This window comes from Callospermophilus lateralis, chromosome 5 (genome assembly GCF_048772815.1).
Source record: "Callospermophilus lateralis isolate mCalLat2 chromosome 5, mCalLat2.hap1, whole genome shotgun sequence".
NCBI classification, from domain to species: Eukaryota; Metazoa; Chordata; class Mammalia; order Rodentia; family Sciuridae; genus Callospermophilus; species Callospermophilus lateralis.
Genome location: NC_135309.1, coordinates 112,498,177 through 112,512,314, shown reverse-complemented (window position 1 = coordinate 112,512,314; position 14,138 = coordinate 112,498,177). Strand labels below are relative to the sequence as shown.

Genomic DNA, 14,138 nt, shown 5'->3' with positions numbered 1-14,138 from the left:
TGGGACCTTGTTCACACCATTCCTCCCCACCCAGTGGTACCCAGATGCACAGAGCTCTTTTCTCTGTTGATACCCAATTAGGGAGGATCTCAGACCTAATTCACTGTGATAGCTAGACCCTTGACTCATTCAGCATCATCTGCCCAACACAAGTTTAGATGTTTGATCACTGGAGTCCAGTGCAAGGCCAGCCTGTGAAGCCCAAGGCATGCAGGCATATGTTATCAGTATGAAAGGGAATCACTGAGATTCTGTCTCCTACAGTGATTTTCTCTGTGTGACTGGCAGGCTCATCCTTAATTCATGCTGCTTAAAGTGTGGTCTGAGAACCATCGGGGCATTACTTGGGAGCTTATTGGAAATGCAGGATCTCAGACCCCACTCCACCCCAGGCCTTCTGAAGCAGGTTTATTTATACACACATGAAAGCTTCAGAAGCATGACCCAAAACCTGTACCCTTGGGAATATCTGACATTCAGAGAAGGTTTTACTAAATACCTATACAATTTGTGTTTGATAATGACTTTTTGGTTAAGGTTTTCCCCCATCTTTGGGTATAGTTACTAATGCATTAGTTCAGGTTACCCTAGCATAGACTGGGTGGCTGCAACCTCAGAAACATTTCTCACGTTTCTACTGGCTGCATCTGAGGTTAGGGTATGAAAATGGTTGGGTTCTGGTGAGGCCTCTCTCTGTGACCTGTAGATGGTTACCTTCCTGCTGGGTCCTCACATGGGAAGAATGGGGAACAAGCTTTCTGATGTCTGTTTTTATAAGGGCACTAGTCCTATCACCAAGGTCCCAACTCTATGAGCTCATCTCAACTCAGTTATCTCCCAAAGGCTCTGTCTTGAAAGAGCGTCACTTTGGGTGGTAGGGCTTTGTGTGGGAGACATGATTCAGCCCACAGAAATTGACTTCTATGCCTTACTTTGAAATTCATTTAAAAAGATAAATATCTATCAGATTTATGACAAAATGTTAATTGCGGAATCAAGGTGGAGGATATATGGGCATTCACTGAACAGTTCTTTCAACTTTTCAGTATGTTTAAAAATGTCAGAGAAAAAAAGCCAGCTCTCTGTAGTTATTTAGAATGGAATCTGGTGGTTCTTTTTGCCTCTGATTTTCATCCAAGCTGTCTTAAAACTGCCTGTTCTATTCAGCTGGATCGGTTTTTCTCTTTGGCAGCTCTTTCCTCTCTCTTCGAGCTGTCTCCTTGGTCAGCCAATGCCTGCTGACCATCCTGTCAGTGAGGTTCCAGCCTGGATTCAACACCTCTGTCTGGGCTCCAGCAATATCTTTCTGTCCAGTCCCTTTCCTTACCCCAGCCTTCTCCCCATCAGGGGATCCTGCAATTGCTTTTGACATCAGGGTTCTCTGGTTTATTATGTTTAAGCATTTAACAACTTTACAGTTTATAAGTTTGACTCTGAAATTTATGGTTAAGTCTGTGTGGGAAAGAAGTGAGCGCCTCATTCTCTGCAAGTTCGCCCCCAGTTAGAGATTGTGTGTTCTCCTGGAGTGCTTCACCTCCTTCTGCTACCCATGGGGGTTCCCACTGCTTTGCTGTTTATAGTGTTGGTTATCCACATGTAAAGGAGTCTGTGGTTAAGGAGAATGTATTGACTTTCTTACTTGGGGAGGGGAATATGAACACTGTTATTATCAACTTGAACCCACTAGGAAGTATGCTGGCCATTCCCTTACAGAATAGGATGAGCAGCATATCTCTGTGTGGTAATAACACTTTCATTGTAATGCTCCCTTAAATTAGAGACCTTGGCAGGAATTTGGGGGAAATGTGTCATAGGTTTCTTTTCTTGACTGTGACTCTTCTATTGTGATGGATGGAAGCCATGCTGAACTCATGTTTATGAGCTCTGTGACATTGGCCAAATGGCTTCATTTCTCTCATTTTAGTCCCCTTGCCTGTAAATTGAGGAAAGTAAAGGCTATCCATCTCTGATCTGCTATGAAAAATAAAACCATGTCTATAAAAAAGTGCCACTGTATGTATGGTGTGTGTGCTTCCTTTCTTTCTGTCCTTTCTGAAGCTTCTGGGTCAGGTGTCATATGAAATCTTTCTGGGCCAACAGACCAAAAGGCTACTTCTCTTCTGTCATTGACTTCTGAAATCGTTCAGAATCAACTACTTTTCTGGGTAGGGAGAGGGGAGGGGAATCCCTTTCTTCTCCATTTACCTCCTTTCCAGCATTTTAATTTGCTAAACACCATAAATTGTCATCTTTAAATCAGATTCCAGTTTAGGTGATAAGAATCATAGTTAATTAGGCTGCCTGTCAAAGATTAAGTGTAATCTTGCATTTCCTGATCTCTTTACTCCAAGGCTTTAGCCAAGGCCATCAGAAGAGAAGCCGTAATGTCTGCTTATGCTTAATAAGAAGATCTTTGCCTGCCTTTTGTTTCTGATGCCAATCTGTTGTCTAGAAATAAAACCAAATGGGCAGAGGGTCTCACATCCCTGTCATTTGTTTTTAAGCTGTGGATCAGAAGAGATGAAGTGGCAGAAGATAAACTTGGAGATATTAAAGACTACTAACTTTGGGGTATCTGAAAAGATTTGCAGATTTCAAGTTTAAATCTGTTGGCAACTCCTTTAATTCCCTCCTACTAGTTATCTCTGAAAATAATGCAGTTATGTTTGAAGATTTATTTTCACATCTACTCTTTCTACTCCTATTTTCAGTTGCCCATACTTTTTTCTCTCTTCTCCTCATCCAAAAAAGTCCTTGTTTTCTGCCAAGCTTAATGTAATTTATTACATAATCATTCCTAGTTCATTTCTTCTCCTCATTCAGAAAACTGGAGTCAAATAACTCAAAGAGGTTAGTATCACAGGAAAAGTGTAATAAATTGAAAATGATATTTGAGTTGACTTCTGAAAAAATATCGAATATTATTTATAGAACAAAGGCAAAATGTTAACGTCTACTCTATCAAAGCTACTTCTAACATGCCTCCTTTAAAAAGTATCAAGAAGACTCTTGCTGTCTTAATTATAATTGTTTTTGTCTTAAAATTTGCTATTGTGATTAAGTATTTCAAAACATTGTTAGCAATATTAATCAAGATTATATGAGTAATTCTAACATTAATAAAGATTATGCTATCTGTACACTGGAAGCTATACCTACCATATATATGTGTGTGTTATATTATACTCTAATTTATATGCATAAATTACATATGTACATACATATATAAGTTATATATACAATACATGCACACATACATATATAATTTACTTAATCTTATTTTCTCATGTAATTCCCATTTTATAAATGAAAAAACTGGGGTCCAAGCTCATTGACTTCCCCATTATATTAAGAGCTATCATCAGGATTAACATGCAGACCTCTGGCTTCAAACCTATGACTTTTAATCACAAGCAATTATCAAGTGAGTACCAAAAATAAGGATCCATAATTGGAGTTGTGTTTTGTTTTTGTTTTTTTAGCGTCAAAGTACAGTGTTTAAGGTGGTGTTGCCTATAGAACTTACGAAGTTTAAAATTCAGGGTACTAACTAATGTAGGTATAAACTATAAATGTGTTTATAGGTTTATTTAGAAAAAGAATTGGGATTTGTGTAACTTTTGCCCATCAGAATGTTTCATTTGAAGTCAAGAAACAGATTATTTCAGGCAGAAACAAAGTTTTGATTCAGTGGCAGTTAGACAGACTAACATCTTGATTTAATATTGATCCATGTTTACATATATAATTTCTGTGTATTTTGTGTTGCATTTTTAGAGGAAAGCAGCAAAATTTCACACACTTCCAAGCCGCTTCCATCAGGAATGAAATACTTGGCTGGGGCCATCTCTGGAGTCCCAGTGTTTCAGCTTAAACTTTCCACTTGGCCCTGCCAGGCACTAACTTTAAAATATCTCTTTTTAATGGAGAACGCCTCCAAAGGTGCAGCTGTGTGCTGGTTTCATCTTGCACTTCACAGCGGTGTTGGCACCGCTTAGTGCAAAGAATGCCACCCTCTCCCACACACTGCTGGTGCCCAAGGACTGTTGAGGCCTGTCCGTGGTAGTGGTTTGGGAAGGCTTTAAGTTTGAAAAGAAGGCTTTCTTCTGTTGCATGTGATTGGCTGTCACCAGGATGGGTGGGTGGGTTGCGGGGGTGGTGGCATCAGTGGAAGATGCAGCCTCTGATGTGTCATCAAAGTTCTTTCTCCAATTTGGTACACCTGGATCCCTGGTGATCTTGTCAATGTTGAAAATGATTCCTCCTTTCTTTTGAAATAGTGTGTGTGTCTTGGATTCACTACTTTTAGACCTTTTAGCTTTTCTTTCTTTATTTTTCCTTACCTGATACTGATTTCTTTTTGATCAAAAAAAAAATAAATAAAAAAATAAAGGGACAAACTCAATTAAGTGGACAAAAGGGGTTGGATTGTAGTAGTGGAATCTACAAATTCCACCAGATTCTTCAGAGTGGACCTGTTTCTCCAGACTTTAGACAATGTGCTATAGCTGCTTTCAAAACCAAAATGCAGTTCTTATTCTGGTATAAAAATCATGCTAGCAGATGAAATCCAATGAGAATTTATATGTAAACTTTAGAAGGATCACACTTTGTCAATTTGTGTTTTACTTATAACTCTACCCTATATGTTTTATATTTTAATTATTTTTATTCCAATTATGTTTTGGTTTATCAAATTGTAGATGTGATACTTTATTATGAACTGGTCAAAGAACAACTTACCAAGTTTGGTAATTCCTAAAATTGCCATTTCCCTTTAAAATCCCTTAAAATGAAATTTATGAAAAAAATATAGACCTACCTTTATGTTTCCCTTCTGTTACATATGCTGATAGGGTAGTGTTTGTTTTGTTAAGTATAAGAAAAGTATTTGTGGGAAAGGATCCTTTTGTGAACTAAACATCCACTTAGCAACAGAAATGGTTTATAGTTTATCAAAGAAAATGAAAGGGTATACACTTTCATATTAGAGTGTTTTTAAATTTTACAATGCTTTTAAATGTTTTTAAATTTTACAATGGAATGAAAGGAATAATTGATTATAAGATTGTTGTAAGAATATTTTACTTTAGAATGTCTTTTAGAGTTTTGATGGTAATTAATTCTGATGCCCAAAGTTAGTGAAATGAACTTACAAACTTCTTGGGTAGGGCTGCCATATTCCCTATGTCTAAATATTTCACAGGGGAAGTGAACTGAATCACAGATATTGTACTAGGGAATAGGAAATCCTTGAATTGTTTTTTTTTTTTTTTTAATCATCTCTTGTAAATTTTACTTTTCAAACTCCCGTTTTAAAATCTTGAAGCTATAGTAATTCATGCCTATGAACAATAAACTTTTTAATATTAAAAATTCAATATATTACAAAAAGAGCTCTACCACTTCCTTCGATATGTGTGTCAATTTTTTTTTCTTTCTTTATTAGATAATCTGACGGCAGTATGAAATACTCTCAGTGACCTCACAATGATTTCAGAAACTTCATAAAACCCCAGTATAAGTAAAACAAATGCTATTGTGTAGCTCAGGATAAGTGCAGGTAAACTAAATGTCATGGACAAAAAAAGCATGGGAAGAATAAAGAAAGTAAGCTTTTGCTTTTTAAAAATGTCTTCAGTTCAAGTGAAGAGAGAAGGGTGGAAACCTGCATGTAGCATTTGCCAACCCAGCACTAGAACAACTGTCGGGTGCACATTTCAATCACAATTAGATGAAATTTTTAATTATCGGTTAATTTAACTTTCATATTTGCCTTCAGAAATGATCATGTTGATAAGATTCTGGAAGGAGATAAGGCTTTATTAAGTAATTCCATTTTTAGTGCCAGCGTAGAAATTTTTTTCCATTTAAAAAAAATGCTTATTTATGAGAGAAAGGAAAGCAGAATCAGCTTTGTTCATTTATGTTCATTGCATAAGTGTTGTGTGGGTATGTGTATTGTATATTCACTAATCCATTTTCAGTTTTCTGAATTTGGGAGTGTGCTCAGATCTGTTGGTTTGATAGAGCTAAGTACATACTCAGTAGTATTTCTCTATACCATTTCCCTACCTTTACGTTTCCCTTCTGTTACATATGCTGATAAAGTAGTGTTTGTTTTGCTCACTATAAAAATAAAGTATTTGTGGGAAAGGATCCTTTTGTGAACTGAACATCCACTTAGGCCAACAGAAATGGTTTATAGTTTATCAAAGAAAATGAAAGGATATACACTTTCATATTAGAGTGTTTTTAAATTTTACAACACTTTTAACTAAAAAGACTAAAACTTTAAAGACATTTGTATTTTGAGTGCTTATCAGATACTTTCACATTTTAACATTTAGAAACTTGGAGATACCATTAATGGATTTTTTTCAGGAGAATCATCTGCATGGATTTTTTTTTTTTTTTAATCAAAAATAGTAAGTTATAGGGCTGGGGCTGTAGCTCAGTGGCAGAGTGCTTGCCTAGCATGTGTAAGGCACTGGGTTTGAACATTAGCAACACATAAAAAACTAAACAAATAAAGGCATGCTGTCCATCTACAACTATACAATAATTTTAAAAATTAGTAAATCCTAAAACTTATTACTCCATACAGCTTCTAGCCCCATTCCTGGTCATTCTAATTCTGGGGATGTAGTGCAGCCTGGGAATCTGCATTCCATAGTGTTCTCCAGGTGGTGATCAGTGTTAGGAGAGCTGAGGTTCCCACCCATCTCTCTAAATGGTGCCTGTTAATGGCATTATCTGTTCTCCCTTTATGTTCTAACCAAAAGGTGTTAGAGTGATTTTGCAGTTGTTTAAAGTCACCCAAGAAACTGGTGACCTTTTAAGGGCCTCAAGTCCAAATACTGACTAGCCCCGTGTCAGGATGCCATTTCAGAGATAGCACACAATGACTCAGAAATCTTTCATCTGTCATTGATGATATTTTCCCTTATGCAGGATACCAGACTGTGCCCTCTAATATTGTGGTCACTAGTTGCATGTTGCTATTTCAATCTAAATCAATTAAAATGAAGAATCGGTCCCTGGATTTTGTAATGGCTACATTTTAAGTGCTTAGTAGCCACTATGACTAGTTGCTGCTTTATTGAGAGCACAGCTATAGAAATATTTTCATCATTGCAGAAAAGTTTTATCAGACAGCACAGCTATAGGATTTTCCTCCTATTATAATTTAGCTCTTCTCATTTTATCCTGAGTTGTAGCAGTGGCTGATAGAGATAGGTGCAAAATCATATATGATGTCTATTATAGGTCATAGTACAATCTTCAAGGATCTTAAACCAGAGTGTTAGGATTTGCAACATAATTTACTTAAATCATTCTTAGTTCTGAGATCAAAATTTAGTGACACAACTGTATTTTTGAATCATGAATCTGTCATTAACTCTTAACTAACATTAATTCTTAGTACTTGATATATGGGCTTAATTAGAAATCTGCTTAACCAGGTACATAGTTTATAATAAAGAATTATACCATTAAAATCTCACTGAAACAAAATTGCAACTATTTAGTCTTTCTTAGATTATATGAACTATTCCTAGGTCAGACTGCAAAATGTAGATTTTACTTGTCTAAAGTTATTTATAGATGGCTAGTAAGTAGGTTGCACAGACAGACATTTTCTTAGACTGTCACCCATATTTTGAAGTTTGAAAAAATTCAGGTGAATATATTTAGCGCCCTCTTCTGGCATATTTTGAGAAAATTATTTTTACTTTAAAACTTTTGTGGTTTTTTGGAGTAATAATACAGCCATCAGTGTAATATCATAAAAAATTGTTAGTGAATGTCATTCAATCAGATTTCTCTGTGTCATTACAATTGGTAAAACATACAAATTATACAAATAAAGCATGGAGAAACAGCTTATCAAAGCTTCACAGTTCTTAAACTACTAACTGCCCAAAATATATGTAAGCAAATAAGAGCTCTGACAGCAATAACACAGGGACTTAATTTGATGTCAAGTGGACAGTGATCATTTGTATTGGCTTGCAGCCACCCCTTGCATTTGTGGGGTTTGAGGCGAGAGTGCAAAAAGATGCCCAAGTACCCTGAGTCTAAATATTTTAGTTAGACATCATGCTAACATTCAACAGAATCTCATCTGTTTCCCCATCTGGATAAGGATTGTTTCATAATAACCAGGAGGCCAGTTTGAATTTCTTAGGCTTCTCAGAATACTGCTCCGGAGCAGGGTGATACAGGGAGAGCAGCAGCCCGGCTCCTCCCTGGCTTATCCTGCTCATCCAAACTCCAGTCCAGCCCTAGACCCCTGCCAGATTCAGCCAACCTCTGAATTCTGGGGTGCACCTGAACATGGAAGGTTCAGGAGTCCTGGGGAGGATGCCCTAGGGAGAGAGGTCTTAAGAGATCATGTGGCTGGGAATCATAGGATTCTAGGCTGGTACTCTGAATATATATCCTAGGAGAAAAGAAATGGGCATTTCCCCTGGCCCTGAAAGTGTACAGCCTGGGGTGGGGGTCTCTCTTACTTAGACCTAAGTTTGCTACTGTCAAATGTAATTAAATTATATTTAAAATAGTCTTTATTGTGGTCTAATGTGTTTGATTCTCCTAAATTAAATATAATTGTGGGATTTTGTTTATTTGCAGCTTTGACCCTTCCGGATCTGGCAGAACAGTTTGCCCCTCCTGACATTGCCCCTCCTCTCCTCATCAAGCTCGTGGAAGCCATTGAAAAGAAAGGTAACCAGACTGCTAGAGGTTGTCAGTTCACTTGTTGAGACCCTTATTTCATGGATGCCACAATTTATGTGTATTTCTGGGACATTTATTAAATAAATTTCTTACTACCTGAAATATGAAGACACTTTGCCACTTTGCTAGACACCTCCTCTCCCCCCCCCCCCCCCCGCAGCTATTTAGGTCTCTTACTGGGGAAATAATCTTGGCCTGTGATTTCTAGCTCTAGGTTAACATGTAGTTTACTGTATGGAAACTCTTATGTATTCCATAATTTAACTTGCTTCTTAGTGGCCAGCTGGTTTTGCCAAAATTATTGACATGTTAGATAAGATTAATAGTAGGAGTTGACTTCCAAGTATGTTTGGTACACATCTAGAATAGATACGGCATGGAAACTGGAATGTCTCTCTGGCAGAAGGCTCACAGGTTCTCCAGAGAGCTGTGTTTGGCATACATGGTTCTGTTTTGTGCCCTAGGTCTGGAATGTTCGACTCTATACAGAACACAAAGCTCCAGCAACCCTGCAGAATTACGACAGCTTCTTGATTGTGGTGAGTGTCACAGAGCTACACATGCAAATGGGAAATGTAGGTCTCACCTTGCTGCTTCCAGTAATGCGCACAAACATACACACACACACACACACTCACACACACTGACATTGCCCCTTTGAAGGGAACTCAAATCATGCACAGTTCCCTCCACCCTATTGTGTTAACAGTATAAACCAGTATGAACCTTTGATGTTTGTCTCCTGAGTTGGGGTGTGTGTACACCTGCCTGCTGGCATGTTGACCATCATCACAGCCATGGGCCCCTGCATTCTCCAAGAATTACAGAGAAGAGAAATGACCTTGGGATTTCTCTGGCTCTGCACATCTACCATCTTTCCTTGACCTTTCTGTTGGCTACATTAAACCCATCTGGATCAACTAAACAGTGTTTATATGAGGGTGTCCCATCTGACATCCTCTTCCTTTCATTCCCCTTTCTTTCTTCTTTTCCTCTCCCCACCCACTGCCCCATCTGGCTGGCTGACGTGCTATTTTCCTTTCTTGCTTGCTCGGTTTTTCATGCATACATACATACATCAAGTAACAGAATGATATTGATTGTTTTATTCAGTCACGTACTGGCAAATCAACTCTCTGGAAAGAAGCCCTGGTTTGTAACATCTGCCCATTTCTGTGGCATAAATATCCCCACTGTGGTTGAGTTCAAGCTAACCAACGTGATGTCACTGAATGTGGAGCTGGGGAGAATTGAGGACAGTTGGCGCCTAAGAGCCAGGACAAACCAGCGCCAGCACACCATTGGGCAAGTGACACCAATTCAGCCAAGTGGTGGCTTTATATTTGCTTACTCCCTCCTTTGCCATAAAGGAAAAAAACTGTACAATTGGTTTACTACTTGCTGTCATTTACATGGATAATTTTCTCATGTCAACTTCTAGAATATCTCAAGTCCTTTATTTCTTCATGGTATATTTATTCTTTTTAGAAAGATACTTTTCAATCTCACATGATATTTCAACTGAATTTGAATGCTTGAACCAAAAAAAAAAAGTAAAACTCGGTCCTAAGTGAAGCTTCTTAGAAGTACAACTGTACAGGACTGCTTATGTGGTGGTATTTAGTAAATGAGAATTGAAATTTAAGGCAGCTTCAGAATAAGCTGACTTAGGAAAATTTTTTAAAAAGATGTTTCTTGGAGAAAAGAATGAAACTAGTTCTTTTTTTTTTTTTTTTTAGTTGTCAATGGCCCTTTATTTTAGTTATTTATATGCAGAGCTGAGAATCAAACCCAGTGCTTCACACAAGCTAGGCAAGTACTCTACCACTGCGCTAGCTACAAACTCAGCCCAAGTCTAATTCTTTATCAATAAATATTTTCACTTAAAATGTACTGCACAAATGTTTTGACATTTTTTTGAAAAAAAAAAATTGTTTAAATTGTATTTCCCCTTTGTACCTGGAAATCAGCCTTGGGCGTACAGTGCAAATCCTCTTTGCTGCTATATCTTCTATACTTCCCACAGAGTAGGTCATTACAAGTTGTTTGGCAGAAAATTCAAGGTGAAAAGACTTTTTTTTCTGTATTTCCAACAATATTACCAGTGTATTAAGGAAACAATGAATTTTGTCCTCAAACAATTGACATAGAGATAAGTGTTCTGGTCAGAAAGTTGGTCAAATTGAACATGTTAAAAGTCACAGGAAATGTTTAGACCTCAGAAACTGATGAAATAGTGGTTAGGTTTTTAAATGTGACCGATACAAAATGATGCACATTAGCTTAAAAAAAAAATCACACCACCTTGAGATGGTATAAACAACCAAGATTCACGTCAACAATATATTTTGACTGGCAGTTTTCCTCCCCCTTTGAAATCAAGACATACATATGAAAAGCTGGCTTCATTTAAATTCTGGGCTATAAAAAAATGAATCTATCCTCCGCCCCCCAAAAGTAAGCAGACTTGGAAGTGGATTTGCTAATTCTGTTTCCAGCTTGAAAATTGTTCAATACATTAAAATACTGTAATATTCTGGAGAAAGCTCCAAGATAAATCTGAAAAAAAAAAATCATAGCTTTAAATCAACCTTGTGAATTTCTAGCATCTGAAAAGAACAAATGTAGGGGACAGCAGCCTCCTTTTATTAACACCTATTAACAGTTACTTTATTTTATCCACATATTAACCTTATAAACATTAGTTACTTTTACTTCCAGAAAAGGAAGCTGACCCTTAGGTAGGTAAATTCACTCACATTGCACAGTGACTGAGTGGTAAAGCTGTGTCTTATAGCCAAACAGTTCTGGCTTCAAAAGCCCTTGTTCTGTTCTTTTTTTTCTTTCCCCACTATTTTGCCCTAAAATGAATCATTTCTTCCCTCCTTTTCTCATTTGAGTATTAACAGTATGAATTTTCTCCTGACACTTTCTGATTCCTCTTAACAGGAATCTGGCTCTTAATCTTGGCACTATTGGCATGTTAGGGTGGATAATTCTTTGTCAAGAAGAGTGGAGGAAACTGTCAGAGCATTACAGGATGTCTGGCCACATCCCCAGTCTCCACCCACTGAGTGCCAACCTCCCCCAGTTGTGACCTTCAAGAATGTCTAGACATTGCCAGATGTCTCCCGGCCCACCCCACTCACAATGGGAACCACTCACCTAGATAGTCGTGGGGTGGTGGCATCTTTCCAGTGGAAAGGTAGGGTAAGGTGTTGGTAAAGACTGTATGACTCTTCCAAAGTCATCTCAGAATAGCTGTGGTAGCTTTTGGAAGAGCGTGTTGAGATGGTTTTAATGCAGAAAAGAAGTATCATAGCCTAGAAGTTGGAAACTCCAAGAAACTTTAGAAGTTATATTACAAATGATGATGATGATGATAATGGTAATACAACATACTGCGCCATGAATTGTAGTGGAAGTTGACATGTGGTGAGTTAGCCAAAGACCTGTGTGAGGTAATTTCTTTCAAACACTGTAATAGCTCCTTGGGAAACACATCACGTGTCATAGGAAAGGGCTTTGAAATTAACATCACTCTGAGGACTATGTAGTTCAATCTACAAACACATAGCACATTTCTATGTGCTGGACTGAGGGATGTAGGAAGAGCGGGTGAGAGCTACAGCCCCTGCCTGCTCCTGCAGCACCCTCTGTCTGGTAGGGGAGACACATCATCCTGCATCACTACATACTGTTTACTAGCTGTCTTGATGGAGGCATGGCTCATCAGCACTGTAGGAGAACAGAGGGGAACCCTGTCTGACAGAGGGACATGCGAATATTTAGTCTTGATGTTCACACACCATGGCCAAATGGCTTCACACATTTATCAGGATGAGCAAATTCAGTAATATTAATTTGCTGGGCAAAGATATATTAAATGAAGCATACAGGGGTGAAGTACACAAGGAGCTAGAGGCTTGCCAAGCAGTTGATGACTGTGGAGAGTTCCTATCATGATACACATACAGTTTTATTGAACAATATTTTGTTACACTAGTATTCGCACACTTTCAATGTTGGTTCTGTATGCAAAGACCTACTTTAGTCCTTCTCTTACTTGTTGGAGGTGTCAGGTATTTTTGCTTAGCTCTTAATAGGATATTTAAGGGATATAGCACTTTTTGTCTCTTCCCCTTCTTTTTTCCCCTCTGATGCTGGGTACTGAACCCAGGGCCTTACTCGTGCTAGGTAAGCATTCTGCCACTGAGCCACACCCCCAGCCCTTGTCTCTTCACCTTTTTCTCAAACCAACCTAGCCGCGACTTATACCAGATTCGCTTTTCTTAGAAGTTTGTAGTGCTGTGTAGTTATCTTTCCTAACATTCACCTACTTAGTGAGGCAAGTTTGGCTTATGGTAATGATGTGTCCAATGAATCTCTGTGGCCTTGGTCTCATCTTAGGGGGATTTATAATATCATACTTAGTCCAAGTGTCCCCAGGACATGGCCTTCTACTCACTCACTCTCTGGCAACTCGATAATTGGATACTTTCTCATTCTTTCTCAGTCCACTGCCCAATCCAGTTACCAGTTGCATTATTTCCTGATAATGTCTTGCTGGCTTCTATCTGCATTAGAATTCAGACCCCATCCCTTTGCTTCATTACCAAAACCAATGCCTTTACTTCCAGCAGCTCTCCTTTCCAATATACTCTTAACTCTACAGTTAAAGAAGCTGTATAAAAATGTAGTGCTTTGGACATTGACCCACTTGTTCTCTGTTGAATACTTGAGTCCCAGATAACTTTCCTCAAGTTATCCTTCATTACCAGTGAGCATCTTCAATAGTGGCCAAATGCCTGTCCTTGTTTTTAAATGTCTATGAACAACTGCTCCTTGCACTCCTCCTCTTTGCTGGGCATAGTGCCTTTTTCTATTGCAAGGACTTGGAGCATCATACACAGTGAGTACTCAGATGGCATTTTTTGATTAGCATCACCCCTTTATTGAATTGCTTGACCTCTTTCCCAGCTGAGAGATCCATTAGGCAGATATGCTTATCTTTTTTTCAGAGATGGTCTGATGCCCACAGGTTAGATTAGTAACAGTCACCATTAGGGGGAAACATTCTGAAACTGTTCAAATTATTTTTATGGATTTTCTTGATTGACAGCTGAAAGTCTGTAGTATCTTACTATTTAATCTATCACTCTGTTAGGTTAGATTTATATTAATTCTGAGATGCAGTATGTATCAGTTTATGTCTGAGACAATCTGGGAGTTTGCTTTACTTATTTTGCTCTTGTGATTTTGGGCAATATTTCCTCCCTTCTCAATCAGGCAGACCCACTCTCCAGAGAGTATTTGGGCATGTGGGGTTATGTTACTTTGCTAGGGCTGCCATAGCGAAATACCACAAACTAGGTGGCTTAAACCACAGAAATGCC

General features: G+C 38.2%; 1 protein-coding gene across 2 annotated transcripts in view; it reads left to right on the top strand.

The window, feature by feature from the left end:
* Pik3r1 (phosphoinositide-3-kinase regulatory subunit 1) overlaps nucleotides 1-14,138 on the top strand; it is an 84,795-nt gene that overhangs the window by 46,687 nt on the left and 23,970 nt on the right. For both annotated transcript variants that reach the window (XM_076857180.2, XM_076857181.2), the window contains exons 3-4: nucleotides 8,638-8,730; nucleotides 9,207-9,281. In XM_076857180.2, coding sequence (XP_076713295.1) covers nucleotides 8,638-8,730; nucleotides 9,207-9,281 — 168 coding nt within the window. The remainder of the gene's footprint in view (nucleotides 1-8,637; nucleotides 8,731-9,206; nucleotides 9,282-14,138) is intronic.